Source organism: Parasteatoda tepidariorum, chromosome 9, assembly GCF_982258835.1.
Source record: "Parasteatoda tepidariorum strain Cologne lab strain chromosome 9, Ptep-v5.0, whole genome shotgun sequence".
Lineage (NCBI taxonomy): Eukaryota > Metazoa > Arthropoda > Arachnida > Araneae > Theridiidae > Parasteatoda > Parasteatoda tepidariorum.
Genome location: NC_141763.1, coordinates 81,037,024 through 81,061,634, shown reverse-complemented (window position 1 = coordinate 81,061,634; position 24,611 = coordinate 81,037,024). Strand labels below are relative to the sequence as shown.

General features: G+C 29.7%; 1 protein-coding gene across 2 annotated transcripts in view; it reads right to left on the bottom strand.

Annotated features, from left to right (window-relative positions):
- The window catches only part of sfl (N-deacetylase and N-sulfotransferase sfl), a 97,185-nt gene that overhangs the window by 22,760 nt on the left and 49,814 nt on the right, over nucleotides 1–24,611 (bottom strand). For both annotated transcript variants that reach the window (XM_016048387.5, XM_016048388.5), the window contains 6 exons: nucleotides 17,914–18,486; nucleotides 9,010–9,225; nucleotides 7,090–7,304; nucleotides 4,401–4,642; nucleotides 2,260–2,463; nucleotides 61–187 (listed from right to left, as the gene is read on the bottom strand). In XM_016048387.5, coding sequence (XP_015903873.1) covers nucleotides 61–187; nucleotides 2,260–2,463; nucleotides 4,401–4,642; nucleotides 7,090–7,304; nucleotides 9,010–9,225; nucleotides 17,914–18,080 — 1,171 coding nt within the window. In that variant the 5' untranslated portion in view covers nucleotides 18,081–18,486. The remainder of the gene's footprint in view (nucleotides 1–60; nucleotides 188–2,259; nucleotides 2,464–4,400; nucleotides 4,643–7,089; nucleotides 7,305–9,009; nucleotides 9,226–17,913; nucleotides 18,487–24,611) is intronic.

The following is a 24,611-nucleotide window of genomic DNA, read 5'->3' as shown; positions in this document are numbered from 1 at the left end:
TCTTCAGCAGAAGGCCCCGGGCTGTTGTGCCAAATATGATGAATAAATGTTGAAAATTACCTATTAACATGTCATCTCCAGTGTTCTCTTCGGATGTACCTTTATGATAAAATTTTCCAGAAAACCCTAGGTTGAATCGAAAACCTGGTACAATTCTCTTTATTCTAGACTGAGCATTCAGAAGAGCCTGAAAAAAATTTCTACAACTTATTTTTCCCAGAAAAAAGATACAAATATATAAAATTAAAATTACATTCACTACTCTATGATACAACAGTAAAATTATTAAAAAACGATTGGAAATCAGATCAGAGAATTATAATCAGATAATATCTTGTCTTAGGACCATGTATAAGTAAGTGCTCTCATGCGAAGAGTTAAGTAAAGGGAAAGAGTAGTAGTTATGAATAGACAAAAGAAGACCAATAGAAACAAACAATTGATTCTGTTTCAAGAAATAATGTGTTTACAATGCTAATAGAACATCAAAAAAACTATCTTGCATTAGTTATATAATTTGAAATTTTTTCAATAACAATTTAACAACATAATATTTAAATAATGCTTCAGTAATTTTAAATAATCATCAACTGGACACTTGGTTAAGCAAATGTGTATAAAAAATATTCTGTGAGCAGTTCCTTTTCACAGAGTTGAGAAAATTCTGTAAAAATTTCTAATAATAAACCGAATAAGTCAATAGGAAAAAGTTATTAATATCTCCATTATTAATCATTCTCGTGTTATAAATTAAATCGGAATTACTTGGAAGGATAAAGAAATAATTAGCAAAAATGCATAAATATGCCATAATATTGCTTTTCTTCTCCTTATTGATAATTAGTTAAATTGAAGTTAAAGAACATTAACAAACATTCTGCATTTTTTAAGATAAAATTATTTGTCATTTCCTTTATTGGACATGCAATAAAGAATTTTTTTTATATTGATTATTTTTTATATAGCTATATTTACATATTGTTACAAAATTTAATTTTGTTGCAGTAACATTCATTAACCATGAAATTTTTTATTTTCAATTTAAAAAACACAAAAAGAATACAAAATTCTTATTATGTCCTTAAATGGCCATTAATTTTTCCTATTATCCCGAATGATATAAGATATACCATACAAGCTGATCAAAACACTATGTAGGTAAACATCATAGTATAGTAAAAAAATTATATACATGTTTTAACATACATAGCATAACTAATGTACATGATGTTAAATTAATTACATTTTACAGACATATTTACAATAAATTTTAAAAATAAAATTTTTTAATAAAAAAACAGAATAAAGCTTGTTCTTTTCATGTGTTTGAGTCAATCTACATTTCAAAATAACAGAACACTCTTCATATTTGTTTTTAAAAAAGTGAATATTTTTCAGATGCATATGTTTTCGCACTTTAATGGTTCTTTAACTTTCAAACATTCCTTATTTCATATTACAAAACAAATGTAGTTAATTCACACATAAAATATAATTTTAATAAAAAAAACATACATTAAGTGAACAAAACTTTACAAAATTTACAATTTAAACAATTTTCATTTCCAATCATTATCCTAAGAGAAAAGGAGGAAATAATTTAAATTCAAAATCATAACTTCCATTGAAGTATAAAATTGATTTATATAAAATTTAAAAAATAAGAATTTTTTTATGAAAAATATTTCTAAAAATATTTAAAACCACAGCTTTAAACTAAAAGTAGTCCATTTGCACTGGTTGCTAAAATCCTAGAACAAAATGAAATTAATTGTCTTCTGGATCAGAAAACAAATACCAAGAATGAAGTATAAAAAAAGAGGATATACTGATTTGATTTTTTCGTGAAGGCGATTTAAATCTCTCTTTCTGTCATGAAATAGCAACATAGTTGCTAAAAAATTTTTTGATTTTTTTAATTTAATTTTACTTTAATAACTTTTCCTTTTACTTAAAATATTTAATACAATGATCTAAATATGGTAAATATGTACATTTAAGCTTTTAAGAAAACAAAACAATGATACATAGTTCATTATAAGCTTCAATCGCAATTATTATTAGTTTACAAAAATTTAAACACAAATGAAGGCTAGAAAAATCTCTTTTTTTTCCTTAAACTAGACATATTATAAGGATCATTGGAATTTCTTCCTCCCGAATTACTTCAATAATAACAATAAAAATTACACTATAAACAAATCATGCTTTTGTTTTTAAAAAGCAATCTTTGAAAGCAAGATCTTTAGATCCACTTACAATGACATCAGCAGGTTTCATTCTTGTAGCTTTTTCACCCACAAAAATGTCATCAATATCAATAAGAATGTATCTCTGAAGAGGAAGACTTAATTTTCCGTGTGACAGAAATGAAATTGCATCTAGAAATAATAATCTGTGAATCCAAAGTTGAAAACCATTCCCAAATAAAACTCTAGATATACCATCGAAAGAACCATGATCCTGTTAAAGACAAAAACAAAAAAAAATCTCAGAAAAAGTTATGAAATTGTACATATTATAATACATATTTTTTTGCAAAAGAGAGCTCATTTTTAACAAATTCTTATGAATATTAATTCATGTATTTATTCTCAATCACCACAAAAAAATATACATATATACATACAAAAAGAATATAAACAAATAAATACAAAAAAGCAGATTTGTGGATTGCTTTTTGGGCAAATTTTTTTCTGATAGTTGAAAAAATTTTAATGCATAATTCTTAGTTTAGTAAATTAAAATTAGGTTATTTTCACCATCACAATATAAAAATAATTTTTAAGTTCATATTAATGTTACTTTGCTCGGTGAACCCTTTAAGAGCATTGGCGAAATGAAGGAAATTGCATAACTTTCAGTTTTTGTTTTCTGACTATTTTTATAAATCTTTTGTTGAAAGTGGAGTAGTTGGTATTTTATTAAATTTGGTTTTTAAGAGAACAGAAAGTTTAAAAGTTTGAGAGCAACTGATATAAAAGTTTGTGACGTGTGGTGCATAGGGGAGAATTAAAACAACGGCTAGCTAACTTTTATTTTATTTTAAACATTACTATAGTTAGCACTCAACACATTCACAAACAAAACATATAAAACATATATGAAGAAGAAAAACATAAGGAGCACTGCATGGCAGGCTTTCTACCGTTCGTTCGCTACCACTCACTCTCTCTCTGAGTTTTTATCTAGTTTCTTGCTAGGGGGCGTTACTAGTTCCAGTTTCTCCACAAGTTTCATTATTTAGTAACATTAAACTTTATTGCCAGGAAATGGCAAAAAAATATGGCCGGTTTTAATGGGTGTTTATAAATAATTACAATTTTAATAATTTACTTGCAATTGTATTTACGAATAGTTGCTTTGTAAATATTTTTATATTAAACCTAAATTTATACCAAGAAAAAATAAATAACAGGCTTAACTCAGAATTATGATTTTGAAGGCAAACCTAAAATTCATGACTGTAAAAATCATGTTTCATCGACAAAAAGAAAAAGAAAAAAAATCGAAACATATATATATATATATATATATATATACACTACCCTACATACTGGAAGAGACACTTTCAGTTGTTAGATACTTTTCGAATTTCTTAAATACATAGAGGATTATTTCGTAAATTTATAAGCATTTAGTTATTGCGATTATTTATACTTAGCATTTGCTATAGGTTTTAAGCTTTCATTGGTTTGAGAGACCGACAATAAATTACAAAAGAAAACAAGTATTTTTTAACATCCTATACTAGCAAATCAAGAAATAAGCTTGTAACTTGCATCGCTTACTTTGGTTGTTATTTGCAAATACCGCATAAAATTTAGTTAATCTAACTAAAATATTTATGCAGACATAAACATTTTTATTAAAAAGAAAAATTATTTTTTTTTGTCTTATCTGTATCTTTAAAATATCTTTATTTAAGTATCTTTATCTTTAAGTTGCTGTATCTTTAAAAATATTCCAATAAAATTTTTTTAAAAATTTGGAGCAATTTAAATTTTTTTTAAAAAAAGTATGCAAAATAGGAGTATTTAAATTAGTTTTTTTGTACTGTGCATGTGAGGAAAAATTTGATTTAAAAATATTAAAAACTTATAAAGTTTCAAGCAGTTTTGTACTTTTCAAAAGAAAGCTCAAAATAATTAGGTTTTTCACAAATTTTATTATGTAGTATTGCAAATTACACTACCCTGTGACTGGGCAGCAAGAACAAGATTAAATATTTGGAAAACCCCTTATCCCTTTAAACTTTCGTTTAAAAAATACAAAAAATACATACAAAATTGCTTGAAACTTTATGGAAATTTGATCCCATCCTGTATTTACAGAAATATATTTCCTTACTTACTACTAAAAATAAAATGCAACAAAAATATTAAGAATAAGATACTTGCATGCACTATTGTTGTTAGCAAGGGATCAATTCCTTGAGAAACAAACGATGACTGATAAGTTTGTGAACGTGCTGATGCAAGAGCTTCATAGGTGGAGTGGTTTGGTTGGAAGACTGTCCAATCAGAGCCTGGAATGTTACCATAGAAGACCTCTCCAGCACGTGTCAATCTTAAAACGGTTGAATCTCCATTCAGATGATAATCTCTTAGAGCCATATTTGTATGAACGTATAAAGGAAAGCCTGAAATATATGAAATATAAAGTAATTACATTTTATACAGGGTTTTTAACCGGTACACTTGTGCATACAAAACAAAGTTATTATTAAGTATCAATAAAATTTAAAACAAAAATGTAATAAAATTAAATTATTAAAAACAGAAATACCTTTGATGTTTAAACAATAGACTTTATTAAAAATACTGTGTATTTTTGAGTTCTTATAATGTTGCAAGTTTAATTGTGAGCTATTCTAAGTGAGGTGATAATTTAAAGTCTGGTCCGAAATGAAAGTCATACAAGGGTCGTCAAAAAGAATGAAAAAAAAAAACTGAAATTATAATTTTGCTTAATCAAGTAAGTAAAATAGTAGCACATCTGGAGTGAACTTTAACCCTCTGACTGCTCGATTTGTGGACCAAAATAGCTTAAAATATTTTTTGTTGCATATTTTAAATATATATATTGGAGAATTGAAATATGTATTTTTTCTTTCTATAAAAGATTTTTTATACCTATACATTTTTATCATGAGAAACTAAGCTGTCAGAAAAACCAATTTCAGAGATTTTATCACAAAAAAAAATTTTTTTTTAATAAATTTCAATTGAATTACATTAAATTTCTATTTATTACACGATATTAAAATATGTATAATGTGTATATATGAAAAATATGTATAGAAAATAGTTAGAAATTATCAAAGAATTAAGAAATTATCACTGTCAAAACTATAATCACTTTCAGAATCTGATAAATCATCGAGAATATATATATTCTGTCTATCACTGAACGTTTTGTTTCTCTAGCAGTCATTTCTGATTAGAAAAAGTTGGCAAACATAGTGAAGTTAGAGCAATAAATACCAAGGCTGCAATTTAGTCGACAACTAAGGACATTTGTTGGTCTAAACCTTAATTAAACGTCTAATACTGTACATAATTTATTTCACAGGTTGAAAGGTGAAAAGGCAGGATGCGCTCCTCAACAAAAGAAGAAAAACACATGCTTGCGAAAATCGTGGGATGAGCAGCCAGAGGATTAATATTTATTAATGGGTGAACCAACTCATATGGTTTTTTACTCTCATACTAAAACTTAACTCTTTTCAATCTAATAAAAGGCAAGAGAGTAAAAATATAACAAAAAGTCGGAAAATACCTATCAACTCAAATCATGAAAACATATGTAAAAAAGCATGCAAAACTATTTTGCACAAAAAAAAAAACATTACTTATTTAAAGTTTTTATTATAATTACATGCATACGTTGGCCATCCAACAAACTATCAAGTTTTATACATAATAATGATTTGAGAGAAAAAAATAATAAATTAAAACAAAATGTAGAAATATTAATAAAAAAATCGACATTAAACATAGCATTTTCTTTTTCTCTCTGGAAAATTTTATTGCAATTTTTAATATTTTATACAAATTTTTTCCTACAGTTTAGAAAGCAGAAAATTCCATCAAGACACAGAAGAATCTCATGTCTGTAATAAGCTGTAAACATTTAGTGGATGACGGTCTCTTTCAAGGGGGATTATTTCAGAATTTTTGTGAAATGTCCTTTTTAATGAAATCGTTTAAATACTACTTAATATCCCGAAAATAATGCCACATTCACTGCGAAAAACAGCATAAACTATGTTTTTCAAGGAGCTTTAGTTTCAAAACTATGACATCATTGACTGTTCTGCAAAAGAAAGGTTTTGTGAAAGGTCATTAATGGATAAATTTCTCATGTGGTTTAAATACCAGGAGCTGCTGGGTAGCATAAGTAACTAAATAAAAACAACAACAAAATAGAGACCATCTGTGCTACCTAATACAAAAAAGGTATAGAAACTTTTACAAATATAAAAAGTTTGTTTGATTACATACTAGTAAGCAAAAAAATTTGCTTTTGAACTTACAATTCATTTTGCTAACAATAAGTTTTAATAATATTAAAATGGACATCTGCAATTAGAGCTAAGAATAAATAAACAAGTGGGCGACCTTTGTGCTAAAATACAAACTAAGGTAAACAACGTTAAAGAGCACAAAAAATATTATTAAATGCAGACAGCTGTTTCGGATGCTCAAGGGGCAACCTTCATCAGTACAACAGAAAGAAATGAGAATCTCATGAGAAAGAAAGAATCAATGAGAAAGAAAGAATCTCATTTCTTTCTGTTGCACTGATGAAGGTTGCCCTTAGAGCATCCGAAACAGCTGTCTGCATTTATTAATATTTTTTGTGCTCTTTAACGTTGTTTACCTTAGTTAGTAGAGCTAAGAATGCTGATTAGTTAGTCAAACTAACTAATTTGTAAACTAACTTAGTTTACAAATTGTAGACTTTTAAGTATTTATTGAAATGTATGGATTTTTAACTGTAAATCTATAATATATCACAACTAATTAGTTTTGATTGAATTTTAAACTTTAAGAACACAAGATAATTAAATACTGGCAGACAAACCTTTTAATTGAGCACCAACATAAGTCTCTTCCTGAGCCTTCATGAAACCAATAATCCCAACATTATATTCTCGGCAATATTTGTCAAGTAGTTCTCTGTTCCATTTATTCATGTGCAAATACTTTTCAAAATTTTCAAAAACTATAACAGCAAACTTCCCTTTATCTAAATTGGTGAGAAGAGGCAAGCTTTTTCCAGCTATTTCCAACTTAAATCTAATAAAAAAAATAAATAGATATTTTAATTTTAAAAATCAGATACACATAAACTAACAATTTATCAAAAGAAAAGGACTAAATAAAAATATTAAGTTTTCTAGAGAAATATTTGATTTTAGAAACATTTCTAAAAATAACCGGGCAATTTGAAAAATCAATGTCAGAAATTTAAAGGAGATAGAAATAAAAAGTTTACAGCATTGTATGTAGGAAACCAGATTATTATTCACACTAAATCTCAAAATTAGTAACATAGTTCATCAATAGATGGCGCTGTTAACTAGGAAAAACTAACCATGTTTTCAAAATTAAATTAATTCGCAGCTACAATGTGAAAGAATCTGACACTCAGCAAAAAACACAGTTTCATAGCTGTTTTTTTCCAAATCATCAGTGCCATCTGCTGATTAACTTTGTTACTAATTATGAAACTTGGTGAGAATAAATTCTCTGGGTTTTTGAACAAAATACACCAAACAGAATCTTTTTATCTTTAACTATTTTTCACAAAATTGATATTTCAAATTGTCAGTCATTTTTTAGACAATAAGCAAAACAGTGTTCTTGCTCCGTTGAATTTTTATTGCAATAATGCAATTATTACAATCAAATTAGGTTTTTCCAAACTAAAGTAAATAAACAGTCAACATATTTATGAAAAAAAATTGTCATTTTGAAAAATATCACCTTACTTACAAGGGAATAAATATGCTGCAAAGATTAGGGAAAAAATTGTCAAAGAATTCACTCTTGAGAGTTAAACTTTTACCAAACTGTTCATAGATGTATAACAATAAAGTTTGATAAAATCTTGTTTTTCCTCATTAATACCAATTTTTTTTTTTTTTTTTCCCCTGATGTTTGCTTAGTTTGTCAGAAGAGAAATTTTCTCTTTAACTCAGATATAGGGAAAATAAGTGTTTACATTATGGAATTAACATATCACTAAATAAAATTTTAAAACATTATATAATGAATAGTGAAGCGAAGCCATAAAATAATTTAACATTCATATGATGCGTTTTCCAATAATCCTCTTTTTTTTGTTGTTAAAAGTAGAAATTGACCCAACAAATGTGACTACTGTTTATTTATTATTATTAATATTTTTGTTATACAACGGATTTTAAAGACTTCTTAGAATACAAAAATGGGTTAGGTTAGATAATTATAATTTTACAAAACTTTTCTGGGTACAAAAAAAATAAATAATAATAAAAAAAAACGAAGATAATTGCATTATGAAATAGGTCTATTTATACCTCAATTTAAAATTTCTTTGACATTGAAATTAACGTTTTTCTAACTTTTTCCTGAAACTAGAAACTTTCTGACTTTCTCCAATTTTCCATTCACTGACGTTTCAAGGTTATATTCTATCAGTTTATGCATAAAGATTATTTTAAAATTTCATCTTTGATCAATAGAAGAAATTGTTTGGAAACATGAATCCAATCAATTAGTTAATTGTTACAGAATCAGATTAATGAAAATGAAAATTAGATAAATGCAAATTTACTATTTTTAACCTCATCTTTCTTTCTTTTTAAATAATCTACTCTTAAACTGTTTAAAGAAGTATTTTGAACAGATATAAATAGGTTAAAGCTATCCAATCCTGCAAGAAACTTAAATTTTACAAATTATTTTTTTATGAAAATATATACAAATTAATTTTTGTAGTAAAACTAATGAAACCTACTTGATTCTAGAAGCTTCTAAAATTTCTGCTATCTGTCTTCCCAAATGGGAATATTGAGTCTCCACAAACACAAGCACTTTGGCATCAAGACGTAGCCTAGCACTGGACACATGGGCATTGGTCGGAGGAAATCCATAGCCTTGCCTTGAATTATCAATTGATCGGTCGAATGAATTTTTGCAGCGAAAAGTTAATTCCTTGGGGGCCTTTATCATGCTAAAAGAGGAAAGTAAAAAACATTAAAATATTATTCAGTTCAATTAGCTAATTAAAAATTTGATAATTATGTTTTTTAAAAAAAAACCTACTAATAAACTTAATGAAGAACAGAAATTATATCAAGCATCAAATCATTAAAAAAAATATTCATGCCATGCCTACATAATATTTTAAATGTGAGACACCAATATTTTAGAGATGTACTGATACTTTTATTTATACACTCATATCAACAAAAGTTAATATATTTAGTGGAGTTTAAATCTAGTATTTAGCAATCACACTAGTAGATAAGAATGTATGAAAATTCAAGTCATGTTTTTTTTTAATTAAATGTACAAAAAACATACTTCATGTACAAAAACATACTTAACATATTAGCAAACACCTGGAATGCTTACTTGGTTGTGATCCAAGCTCAACACTATTTCACTTAAACATTTCAATGTCCAGTTTTTATACTTTGAATTTTTTAATTCTTATTTCAAATATGTTTAGACAGCAGTTCTTAATTTTTTTAAGCTGTGGAACCCTAAATGATTGACTTTCTTTTCGTGGGTCCATGAGATTTAATAAATATATATCTTAAGAACAGATAAATTAACAAGACTTTTAATTATTTTAAAAATATGCAATGATCTAAATTTTATTAATTATTTTTAAAATATTTGGTGAATGAATGAAAAATTAATTTTTTTATCATATTGTGTCATCAATATTAAGTCTTAAAAATGGATTTCACACCAGACAGTTGAATTTACAGGTCTGGAGTGGCATCTAGTCTGATCATCTTTGATATAAATACAGTCAAGCCCCGCTATAGTGAACACGGTTTATAGTGAACTCCCGGATATAGTGAACGAAATGTTCGGTCCCGTGCCTTGCTATACACGTATAATGTTATTTTTTGTGGATATAGTGAACTAAAAAAGTGAGGAAGTTGGATATAATGAACTTTTTTCTGTCCTCGACTGAATTTTTTCTTCATTTTTTAAAAATAATTTTGAAATGTCTACTTCAAAATAAGTACTTATACTGATTTTTAAGACCATCCATAAGAGTGGAACGTAGCGATAAGCATTTTTTCTTGTTTGCTTTTTTTATCTCACTTTCCCTTCCCTAAACTAAGGCCAACCCAGGCAGATGTATGGACAAATTTTTCCCTGCATTAGCTAAAGATCACTAACTTCTTTTGTACGCAAAACGAAGAGTAATAAAAGTAAAAGCAAGTTAACACGTTTTTTGTTACTAGGTATTATTCTTCAGTCATTTTTGTATTTCATTTTGTTGCTCATTTATTTAAATAATGTATAATAAAAAGGAGTTCGGAACCATTAGTTAAAATTGTTTGCGGAACGGATATAGTGAACTCCCGGTTATAGTGAACAGAAATTTCGGTCCCTTGAAGGTTCACTATAGCGGGGTTTGACTGTACTTACACAATGAGTTGAAATATGGTTTCCCTTAAAATAAAAAAATAAGCGTCATGAATGGTTATCATGTACAAAACATACTTCATTGTTACATTTCGCTATTTTTGTTCGTTGCCTAAAACTAATGGAATTTTTCATAAATGCATATCCTTTTCATAATTCATTCATTATATTATTATTAGAAAAATGTTTTGAAATTTCTTTTCTCACAAGAATTTCAATTACATAATTTCATAAAAATAAAGGAAATGTTAAATAAATAATGGAACATTAATTGGATATAAATATCCTAATAACAGTTTTGAAAAATAAGGGGTTAAAAAAAATTCCAAACTCTCAGAACCCTAGTGACCCTTCTACAGAACCCTAGGTTATGCGGAACACCAATTGGGAACCGCTATGTTAAAGGATTCAGCCTGATGCTAACTATAGCTACCTTTCATGTTTTAAGGGTCACAAATGAGAATCTGAAGGAAAAAAGTATGTTTATTAAAAAAATATATGTTCTTTTGTACTACATTTTGTAACTTAAAATATCATCTGTCCTAATTAATTGGCATATTTAATGTCTAAAACTTGAGAACCATTTAGATTAGCCTTTTAATAATAAGAATATTCCAAAAAAATATGCTTGATCAAAAATTAATCGAGGTGTTGATCTTTAAATACAATAATAAAATTCAAAATGTATCAGAAACTTGTAAGTGAAATAACAAATTAATTGGCTATTGTTAAATACTGATTACGATGTAGATTTCCAACTTATAAGTTGAAAAAATATTTTATATTTCTCTTTGTTTAATTATCTATCATTTTACTACTTTCATCTTGTTGTAAGAATTATCTGAGCGCATAATATAATATTATTATATTTTAATTTAATTATTATATTTTAAAGTATAAAATTGCTAATTTGGCGATATTTTTCGTATTAAAAGAAAAATGATAAAAATAAATCTTAATAAGCCCATACAATGCGGCGTTAGAGTGAGTAGTTGTTGTATAATATCAGAAAATGTGAATATATTGCTTTTCATTTTCACAAAAAAGAGGGTTTTTTTACATAGTGACATTTTGCTTCATAATAGGCATAGCAAGCACTGGCTAAAAGATAGGTTAAACTTACTTTAACAATGTTATCAACAAGTGCAAACTTAATTTATAAAACTGCTACAAGCTCAAAACAGTTACAAAAATAGAAAAATTATTAGTTTAAAAAGTGTTACTTAAAATTTGCAAAAAAAAAAAAAAAAGGCACTTCAAAAATAATTTATTAGAAAATAAAAGAATAAGATGAAAAGAAAAAGGCATCATAATGTATCAGAATAATTTTGTTTTTAAAAAAATGTAAATGCATCATACATAAAATATCCTGTAATTAATATCCAATTAGTGTTTAATTTTTTCTTAATTGGAATGCTACTTTATTTAAAATGAAATAAAAAGTTGTATTTTAAAACAAATTAAATGTTCCATCGTCGGGAATTGCAGAAACTATAACTTTAATAAAATAAATCACAAATCAAACGTTTTTTTTAAGCACTCCTTTGCTGACTTATACTACGCAACTACTATAGTAATTAAACGAAATCTGAGAACTAAGGAAAGTGATAGAAAACTCATTCTTTATTTTCATTTTTCAATGACGCATATAATCTTAAACTAAAGAAATACAGCAAAAAGAATTGTTAAAAAATTGTATCTAATTAGTAAAATTAGCATATTGCTGACGATTTGAATAATGAGATACAGTGTGTTTTTTAATTACTTAAGTACCATGCAAAAAAGGGGTTAATAATACAGTTGTAGCAGAAAAGAAAAATGATATTCGATTTCTAAAGACAACCTCTAAATGGATAATCGATATTTAAAGTTCCTATTACAAAATGAAAGTGCAATTTTACACATCATTAGCAAAAACTGCGCATACTTAATTTGAGGTGTTGATTGTGAATCATCATTTACTGAATTTTGAAATTTGTGTTCTCGGACATGTTTCTAGATCGCTCTTTTAAATAGCTAAAACACACACATAAGTAATCTCATTTTTAAATTAAAGCTCTTTTTTATTCTACTATGACGTTTAAAAATATTGTTACTTCCCATTTGAGAAACATAACTTTGATAGATGTTTTTAAATGATTAGGTGTTAATAATGTATCACTACGCATTGCGCCATCGGTGAGAAATATTAACATAATGAAAAATATTATACTATCAATATTCAACCCCATGGCTTTCTAATTTTGAACACAATCCAGATGATAAAGGTGCATGTAAATCAAGCGTTGGGACAAACTAGCTTTCGTGGATGATTTTTTGACTGAACTAACCCATATTTCTGATACAAAGAGAGGAAAACTTTGAAAACCACCCATGGTTAGCCCGACGAGAAGGGGATTCTAATACATAATCCGTCAACTACTGAGGATATTTCACTGTGGTCAGTGCAAGACTGGAGTGGGATTCGTACCAACTAACCACAGCTGGGGTTTGAACCCAGGTCACTTCATTGTGAGGCGAAGGTTCTATCCCCCGAGCCATTGCAGCTGCGTTTTCTTCAGGGTGCGTAGCCAAATTATTCAACAAAAAATAAGCACCTTTTAAGCACTTTTCAAGCACTAAAAAAATATTTTAAGCACTTAAAAAAATATAATAATTAGGCAGGGTTGGAAAGTTTTTGACAATTTACGGTTTTATCTTGTTTTAGTAATCATGTCAAAAAAAAAACATTATGGCATTGTTTTTGACAATTGTCAAAAATCATGAAATTTTGAATCATGTAAAACGAATGGCGTTTTCATACGCTACCGACTGACAATACGCCGAAATAGATTGAGGTTGAATTAATTGAGAAAACGTTAGATAGAACAATGTGAACTGCGGCTTTTTGCAATAATTCGTAGCAAAATCAACACGGTAAAGGAAAAATCTCATTTTGAAAAAGGGAAAAGTAAGCACTTTTTAAAAACACCCAATGAAAAAAAGCACATTTAAGGGCTTTTAAAAAACGAAAATAAGCACCTTTAAGCACTTTTTAAAAACGCTACTCACCCTGTTCTTAGATATCAATCAAAATCGTCAAAAAAATTTTAAAAGAGTGCTGAGAAAATAGTCCGTCATTATTGTTAAGAGCAAAATCTGAGATGGCCTCCCATCCCAAATTAAGGCGTTATATTTATTGAACATATGTACTAAGTTTTATGCGTTTATCAATAGAATCGCGATTAATCTATATATTTCACCAATCCGTCGTACTATAAGGGGAAACAAAGCAGAATTCATTAAAAAAATTGATACAGATGCATATTCATAAAAAAAGTGGGAACGTTAATTTTCGTAGTAACGAAAATTTTAAACACAATATAGTATAACAAAATAAAGATATGACAATCACAATAATTAGACAGTAGTTCCTTTACATCTAGTGCATGGCTTTACGGATAGTCTTTTAAATTAATAGTAAAACTAATAGCTAGAGCAAACATAACTAAGCAGGAATAATTACAGAGAAAAACACAACTGCTTTAAGCTTTCCAAATTAATAGAAGAAATTAATTTCCGCCCGGATACAACAGGCATCAATCGCAAACTTTTCCAATTCATTTTTTCCAAAAGAAAGCCAACTTAAAACTCGAAAAGTAAAATTACGTCTTCATCAGCAAAAACTGCTCTAACGGAAGACAAAATATCCATTTCAAATTCATTAAAAAGCAACCAACCCACACAGAATTTCTATTAACGGTAGAGCCTTAAAGGGCGGCTCATCTTTAAGCCCACTCCACACAGGAAATCATTATCGTTAACAAAGCATTGATCCTGCCACAATCTGGCCGACGTCCCATTTCAGGAAGGGATCCCGTTATGATATCATTATAGGGTGTTGTATTTATGGGCATTGCATTAATAGAGAGACAAAGAGTAATTACTTATAGAACATCGCGTGCCATGGATTTACAGAGGGATCATCTCAAACCCATATGGACGGAAGTTTCAGGTGGCCCCGATCTACTTCATCAATTGGACTTGAATCGCATATAAAATGATAGGTTTCTGATCTACCTGCCAATATTGTGGTTCGCCAATAGTGAAGCCATAGTGAATCATATCATGAAAGGAAATATGCGTTTTCCGTGGTCTTCAATTACAGTTATGTTGAGGCAGCTTGAGTTGAAACACGAATAACGTGCTCGGCTGTCATTTAGAAAGTTTGTGGTTATTAAACAAACTACTCAAGTAGAATTTATAACGGGAAACGGGGATCCGATGAAGTATTTAATGCTCTATTAGAATTAAGGCCATTTAAAATAAAGAAAATCGATAAATCGATCTTACGCATTTCAACAGCAAAATACAGAAAGCTCCCACAGTTTTCTTTTTTTAGTTTTTTTTTAGAGAAGTTCCACTGTTTCAACAAAATTAAATGAAGTCCTTATTTAAAGAGTAAGCAATTCCGCTGATCAGAAAATTGGAGTTCATCTCCTTTTTATACAACTTATTTCTAACTATTTTAATAGACGACAAAGGAAAGCCTTATGAGTGGTCAAACTCTACTAATAAAAGAAATGTCGTTAGTATTATTTTTAAGTAGTTTTTAATTTTTTTAAACTAGTACGCCATCAGACATTTTTCCTGCTGCCAAACAGAGGGCACCACAGTTCGTCGCTTTGAAACTAAACCGTAGTAACTTAAAAAAAATCAAAAATGAGGTATTTGGGCCAATTCGTGTAAAAAAAAATCACCCTTTTAGAGAAACAACGTGTTATCTTCATAAGTTCCGTGAAATTATTTAAAAAAGCAGATAAATCGTTATCGCATTGGCGCGATTCGCCTTCTTGAAAAGTTAGAAATCGCTCTCCTGAAACACTTGCTTTTTTGAGTTACCACGGTTTAGTTTCAAAGTGACGAGTTTTGTCAAACAAGATAGGAAAAACAATACACTTTTGACTTAAAAATCTATGATCTAGGGCTCTTTATTTCACTAATTTTTTTTCTTCAGATTTTTGGCAAAATTCCGCTTTTTTTCTTTCAATATTATAAAAGAAAAGTTCTACGTTGTCGAACTAACTTCCGCTTTTTCGAATTACGGGGAAAAAAAGTTTAAATTTTTTAGGCTACGCGCTTTTCCTACCTATATGAAAGTTATTTAAAATTACTCATCACAATTTGTATTCACGCGATTTAAAATTACACATCGTTAGATGGATTAACGTGGTTCAAAATTACCCATCGTAATTCGTATTCCCGCAACTAAAAATCACACATCGAGATTTGTATTCACACCAATTTAAAAACCAAACATTGAGATTCACCTTTAAACAATTAAAAAAAAAATCGCGCTTTATTTACACATCTCTGTCTGTATTCACGCGATTGAAAATCACACATCGCGATTTATATTCATGCGATTTAAAAATCACACATCATGATCTGTATGCACGCGATTTAAAATTAGACATTGCGATTCTTGATCACGCGATTTAAAAATCTCACATCACTATTTGTATTCCTGGAATTTAAAAATCACATACATATCGAGATTCGTATTCAAACAATTAAAAGAAAAAAATTTGGCATTAGATATTTTGTTATTAAAACGTTTATAATATTCTATATACACTTTTTTCCTAGCTCAAACTTCAGATATTTTTTCAATATTTTAAATGTGTTTTGCGCATAAAAATTTTTTGATTTCTAATTGAAGCTTTTTTGTGGGGAGGGGGGAATTTCAATGCTGCCGGCCCATTATTCAAATTAGAATTCAATCTTCCATTCCTCGTCAATCTTCAAATTTAATTTTTTTCACTAAAGTAGGCACTATGTATATTTAAGTATTACTAATTCATCTAGTGTTTAGTTCCAGCAAAAGCCGGAGGAACTAAACTACTAGTCAGACAGGAACTATTTATATTTCACGAAGGACTATCGTTATGATATAAATATGATGCTTTATAAATAGCATTGAATTAGACGAAAAACAAAGAGCAATTACTAATAGAACACAAAGTAATCACTAATAGATCCACAGAAGGTCATCTCAAACCATCGTGGATGGAAGTTCCAGGTTGACCCGATTTAGTACACGAATTAGACTCGTATAAATCAATAAGTGCTTGATCTAAATGCCAATATAGAATAAATATCGTGATCCGCTAATGAAGCCACTATGAGTCATAAGAGAAAGTGTGCGTTTTTCTTGACCTTTCAAAGTGCAAGTAGAACACAGATTGAGTATTCTGTGGTCAATTGGAAAGTCTATGGTTATTAACAACCTATTCTAGCTGAATTCCAACCCAGAGATTAGGATCCAATGAAGTTCTTTGGAATTAAGTTGCCCTATATAATTTAAAAAGAATCCATACACCGTGGCTTTGAATTCATTTCAATCAAGTTAAATTGGGTGCCACAAATTAAGCGATACTTTGATGTTAGTTAACTTTTTTTTGATGCATTCGATATTTTTGAACAAGCGTAAATTGAGTAAAGATAATGTTTATCTAATAATGTATAAAATCTAATTCTAGACCATAAGAAGCCATGCTTTTAATATTTTTGCTTGCCATGCTAATATGTACTAAAACATTACAGTAATTTCTAAAAGCATTTTCCATAAAACAAAATGTTGATATTCATGCAAATTACCAAGTTACAGAGAATATTCCACTTGCATGTTACGTAATTAGACTAGATATTTCACAAATTTAAACCCACTTTTCTGTAACAAGATTTTTATGACTGTATGACAATCAGATTTTTCATACTTAGAAATTTATCAACCTAATAAGCGATACATTAATAACGAATACACTCGAATTTAAGTGGCGATTTCATGGTATTTAACCTAGACTACTCAGTGTATCCGGATTAGAGCAACATGGGAGGAGGAAAAAACAGATTTAGTAGTTTTAAGGAAGAATACTGAAAGTCTATATATGTTCTGTGCAGCGCAGTTACTACGAAATAAACTTTGTTCTCTTAGTTTTCGAGGAACATACTTACGTAAATGTGCTAGATGTTACGTGAAAATGTTTAATGTCATTACAGTCAATTCCACTTTTTTGAGAGGGGAAGATTATGATAGCTGAAGAACTAATTCTATATTAGAAACATAAGCATAACATCTTTCCCCTTTTGAAAGCTGTTTTGTTTTGCACAGATCTATTTTATTATATTTAGGAGAGGGAAAATTAAATGTTTAAAAAAATCACTTAATGCGTTTTTTCCCAAAGCAACAAAAGTGTACAAATCTTACCTGTTGAGATGGTAATTGGGAATGAAGTAAGCACAGAAAATAAAAGCCACCAATCCCAGAGCACAAGTCGTAAACCAACATCTTCGAATCCTGTGAGTGAGGCAACATTTCTGAACCACACTAGAGCCAAGACGTTTCGCTTTACGGAAGATGACTTCCACGACCATGCCTCTTAAAAAAGGTCATGTATTGGTGACCTCCCCACAGTTACAGACGCACACGGCAAATGTCACCGTTTGTAAACATGGAACAGTTCGTCCTCAATAATGAACAACATTTAAAACACTATAAATACTATGAAATATTTCACGTCCTTTTAACGATCAAACAGTAAAACATTTTGTCTTCCATAAAATTCTGAGATCATGTATAAAAGCAAAACACTTATGGTTGTCCTAAGTTTTGTCTAATAAACTTTCTTTATTTTCTAAACACAAATAATGTTCACTGCAAGATGGTAGGAGGAAATATAGCAAGCCACAAATCTCCTCCATAGTCCAACTGCAGGGGGGCTCAAGAATTTAAAGTTGAACTTCTCGTGAAGTGCGTAACATCCTTCATAGCCATTTTAACCTGCAAAATAAAAGAAATATAATAATTACTGACTCATCAATAACAGTAATAATTAATAATATTGAAATTTGAGTGATGCCACCTGTAATCACCTCACTCTCAATCATTTTCAGAACACCAGTTAAAAATAAATTCGAGAATCTGCATTATATAAAGCGTTGTTAGGGTTAAACATGGTAAGATTTTGCAACCATTTAATTCCGTTTCACTTCTTTCTTTCGCTTAAGTTAGTGGGTTACCACGATGAAATCTCAAAAGTAAAATAATCATCGACTATTGAAACCAGAAATCCGATAAAAGCACCAGCCGGAAGGAAGAAGTTAACTGGTTGCCCAATGAACACAGAAACTTTGCATCCTTCTCCGCCCGGTTAACATTTTCCTTTCACTTCAAATCACCATTCTAGCAGGTTAGTAATTACTTTTATGCTTGCGTAATGTTGATCAAGTCAAGCCGAAGTAAGAATTTAACCGGACGGAAAGATATGTAGAATCTATTTATCCTCGCGTAACAAATAACAATCCGCATACTCACGTAAGTAAGCACTCCGCAGCGCAGTTACCACAAAGCTTACGCAGATCCTATGTACGGAATGCTACGTTAAAATACAAACCAGGGATTCAGGATTTTTAGTGCGTTTAAGGAAGAGATGAACCGAAAGTAAACAAATAGGTTGCCAGAATCTGAATCAGGTTCGCCATTTTTGGTGATTTTTCTCGGCATTTTTGCTTTGATTTTTTCTGACGTTTTTTTTTACAGAACTAAACATTGAACTGTTTTCGTTCCCCATCGTTGAGTCAGACAGAAGTAAACACAGTAAAAAGGTTGCAGAGAGACACAGTAAAAAGGTAACAAATAATCGCCGTCTGTTTAGCGCCAAGATAGGCACCTGCTTAACGCCGACATGCTTTTTTTTTCCTTTTTTTTTTTTTTTTTTTTTTAATTTACATAAAGTCTATCTTTATACCAAGTCTATGAACGGACTATAAATCCATTTATTCGGACGACACACATAAGTCCAATATTTCATTAGACGCGTAAAAAATATATTCATTTAGGCAGATTGATTAGGTATGCAGTTATCGCAATTAATTTTAATATGACTATCATTTCATGAAGAATTAAAACTTAACAGGTCAACATTAAAAATATAATTAAAATCATCTAATCCAGACTATTTGTAAAACGGTAAACATCCCAGAAAACCAGTAAAGCAGGACTTTTTTCTAATTTCAATACGTTTTTTCAGGTAATAGTTGCTCTATCAAATGCAACCACACTTTTTACAAACCCTTTTTTAGCATTGTTCCCAGACATATACTTCAAGATCTTCAGTAATTTCTACTAAATATCAGCATAATATACAAAAACATCATACTTAGAAATCCCACCTCTCTAAAAAACGCTCTTAGAAATCACTCTTAAACACTTTGAGAATGTGACTTGTTATATCACGCCCAAGCTCATCATACTTTAGTAAAATATTCAACTTATGAAATAATACTACTGTTTGTGAAAATTGCAACACCATGGATATATTGGATATCTGCAAATGACGACTCCATAGGTGGCATCTGTCGATTTAGAAGCAATCAGTTCCACACAGAGGCGTAACGTCGGTTACAAGTATCCAATTAAATCCGATTTATATCACATTGTTACACATAATCGTTGTACTTCTCGAGTTGCAAGTATCGAATTGTCAGAAATTAATGAAATGTATTCCTCGTTTTAGTGATAGAGGTACAAATAAACAAGCGAAATCATTTTGCAATTCTAATTATTTGCACGTCTCACCTTTCTTTACATTTCATATAAATTGGGGTCAATTTGCAATTTTCACTAAACATGAGTGAGTGTACCCTCAAGCCTATTTATTTAGAGAATTTTTAAAGAAAAACACAAATTCACTAAATTTGTTTGGAAAAAAAACAAAGTAATTGTGAAGAAAATAAAGACAGGCGACTGTAAAGATAACAAGTAGACAGTCGAACGTCATCAATTAAAATAAATTAGGAAAGTCACAAAAATATGAAGTCATATTTTTTCTACCATAAAACCAAAGGATGATGTGCAGAAACAGAAAGTCATTTCGGAAATATAATTACCCAACAAGTACCATTTTTCGATACATATAAGTCACACCTATAATTCCGATACGACATTAGATAAATGACTAGATAAGGGTTATCCACTTGGGAATCGTGTTTATTTTTGACAGATCTCCTTCAATGACAGATGGCCAAGCAATATCGAAAATAAAAGGTCGATTCACTAAAAGAGATCACCACTATCCAAGTTGTGGAAAGATGATGGGGGGAAAAGAAATGGAAAACAAACAGACTGTCTACATTTGGCAAGAATTCTCCTATCATTCGATAAGAGTGATTTATAACACCTCAAAAGAGAACAGAATTATTATTATGTTTTTCTATACAGTATTGCTTACAAATTTATTTACAACAAGCATCATGACTGTTGAAAAAGCGGAAGGAAGAAAAAGTTAATAAAAGAGGATATGAGTTGTTGTTTTGCATGCGAGAGTGATTACGGAGTAAAAAAAAAAAAATGTGGCATAAACAACGCCCCCGCAAAGCCGCACAGCAAAGGACACGTTGGTAAGATAAAAACTTTAAAAAACAATAGATTTAGGATTTTTAAGGAGGGGGAACTCACAGTGAAAAAAAAGGGGGCGTTAGCCATGGTTTAGCCCAGCCTCATTCATATTATTCGCCAATTTTTTGACAAACGAGTCTAGTTCAGATGCGATATAAAACTCAAGCAAATATTTATTATTGACTATTTGTATTTTAAGTTGCAGTTAAGCAATGAAAAAGTGTCTTCCCGCAATGGACTGAAGTGCCATAAATTATCCACCCATTGATGTTAGTGCATGCGCTACGATTTGGTCAGCGCAGATTTAGTACAGCTTAAGAAAATAAAGTTCTTAATATTAAATATAAATTAAAATTAGCAGAGCAAATTTCATACAAAGATACACTGAAATTGTATAAACAGATAGGTATGTAAGTATAGAGTACCAGCCACTTCTATACGTTACAATCTAAAGGTATTGCTTTCTGTAAATGCAAATGTATGGTATTCGCATTAAGATACATAAAAATACACAACTGAAGGCCTTGTTTGAATTGTAGGTCATCTCGACTTTTCAAAAAAAAAAAAAAAAAGTTAGCTCTATTCTCAAGTTTAAGCAAAGTAATTTCATTTCTATCTAATTTAAAAACAAGTACACCCCCACCAGATAATTTCCGATCTTTAATTCTCCATCAGATAATTTCCGATCTTTAATTCTGCATCAGATAATATCCGATCTTTAATTCTCAATCAGATAACAGAGAGCACCACAAATCGGAATAGAGTGCAAAAATCACTACAGATTTAAACCTCAAAAGATGGAGTTGCCCCATTATTTAAAAAAGTCTTTCATATATTACGATATTTTTGCACTGCGCATGAAAAATACACATGCAATCTTGAAAGAAAAAAAAACTATTCTACTTTTACGATTGAAGACTTTTTATTCTTTTAGAAACAGCATTTCGCCTATAAACTCGCTCGATAAAATATCATAAAATCCGACTACTTCTCGTAGAGAACGTGTCAGATTAGATATAAATATAACTTGATAATAAATAATACCTAATAAAATTTAATTTATTAAATCGAAATAAAATCGATAAAAATTGATCGATGATCGAATAAGAATTTAAAACAAAAAAGTTGTATGAGCATTTTTTATTTGTCGCAATCATTATTGAGAGAAACTTATTAGCAAACTCTTTTATACTGTTATTAAAATAATACTTAATCTTCAAAAAAAAAATATTGATATTTTTCAGAAAATTTAGGACAATACATCAAATATTTGGTGGTAGAGAGCCATGAAAAGCTCGATTTGAAATACAATACCTAAAATACGATAGGAAAAAAATGAAAATCGGAATAAAAATGACCCCCTTTTCAATACATACAATCCCAAATACCAATTTTGAATGACATCAATAACCACTCTATCTAATAACTACTCTATCCCCCCGCTATATCATTCCATTTTTAGGGTACATCTAACGCCCTTTTCCACAATAAAGGTGTTTTTAAAAATGATACGAAAAATATCTGAGTGGGTGGACACGCGTGGTCAACAGTAATATCTCTAATAGACCACCCGTCACATACGAATAAACTCTGGTCTAGCTAAGCTACATTTTTTTCTTCTTTACTTATGCTACTAAAAATCTACTCAGTATTTGAAGATGAAAAAAATGGCAAGGATTCTTTTAGAACGGAATACATCCTGGGCTTGAATAAATCCATCATCAATGAAGAGAATTATGTGGTCGTTCCTATGTTTTATTTGCTTTCAGTGAGCAACAATAGCGGAGGAACGATGGTTTGATGATTTCCGAGGTACCATAACGGATATTTTTCGTCATCCAACAACGAAAATTATGGAGCTAAAAATAGCTTTTGAATACATAGTGCATCTGGAACACAACTGCAAATTCTAAGACAACATTTGAAAAATGAACACTGAAAAAAGACAACTGTGAACTCAATATATATTTATTTACCTAAAACAACTATATTATTCATTTTTTTTTATTATTTTTTTTTTATAACCATCGTTAAACAGTCGACCCAATTTTTGGGTTTAAGACTTCTAATGTTCAACTCTGTAGCCTTGTAACATTGAACCCAATCTCCTAGATCAAGTATTAGGAGAAATTTGCCTTCGTGGAGGACTTTTTTATGGAACTAACCCGTACTTGTATTACATGGAGAGGAAGACCACGAGAACCTTCCACGGTTAGGCTGACGGCAAAGGAACTGTAACCCATGATCCGTCTTATCACTAAGGATATTTGTCAGCACTGTGGTCGGTGCAAGCCGGATGCGGATTCGTATCGACCAGCCATCGCCGGGATTTGAACCCGGTTCACCTCATCGGAAGGCGAATGCTCTATCCCCTGAGTCAGTGTTTCCAAAACTGTGGTACGCGTTCCCTGGGGTACGGGAACAGTTTAGAGGGGGTACGCGTTCTTATGCGAAATATCTTGCAACAAACGAAAATTTCAAAAATTTTTATTTAAAAACAAAGCTAGCCATGAAAATTTACGATTACGTATTTTTCTATTGGCTATTTTTTGCAGAGTTAACAGTTAATAATTAGCGGTGTCAATAGCCAGTTGTGATTTTTAACTTTTGCGCAATTTTTTTACAGTAAAAAATGCATTCATTTTCTTATGAGTGGTACACAGCGTTACGAAAAATTTAGAAAGGGTACACAAAACTCATAAGTTTGGGAAACACTGCCCTGAGTCATTGCGGCTCAATATTCTAATATAAAAAATACTAATTTGTACAATATATATATATATATATATATATATATATATATATATATATATATATATATATATATATATATATATATATATATATATATTCATCAAAAAGTTTGATTTAGAGCTAATGATGAAATGTTAACGTAGCCTAAACACTCTCCACTCGCAATTACTACTTCTTTTTCACCGCCTTGTATCCAATGGAGGTCTTTTCTTGACATACACTTTGTAATGGAGTATTAGTCAACATTTCACTTAGTGAAATAGCGAGTTAATTGTTTACCGAGCTTGTAAAGCCAAAACTTAAATATTTTCGGCATAAAAACTTCATCTTAATTGCCTGATTTATAGTAAAGCCTAAGATATCCAGGCCTTGGTCTTCCTAAATGTTTCAAATAATCTCTTTTTGTGTTTTTCGTTACTCTGAAAAAAAAACCGCACACCGTTATATTTTGACAAAATCTCACATTCTAAAAACTATAGACTAATATTGAAGACTAAAAAAAAAAGGGGGGGAAAGGAAATAAAAGAAAATCAATATTAGGAAAGTTGGCTTCCTAAAATGCAGCCAAAAACCAATGAACTGTGTCCGGGAGGAAAAATACGAAACCTTTCAAGAAAACTATTCATTTGATGCCTACAGCAGTAATAAAGACGAAATAAAAAAAAAGTCAATTGAGCACCGGGGAAACATTTAAAGGAACGAAAAGCTTTTTAAAAAATAAATCATGAACATAAAAACGTGCCTAACTCTTTCCA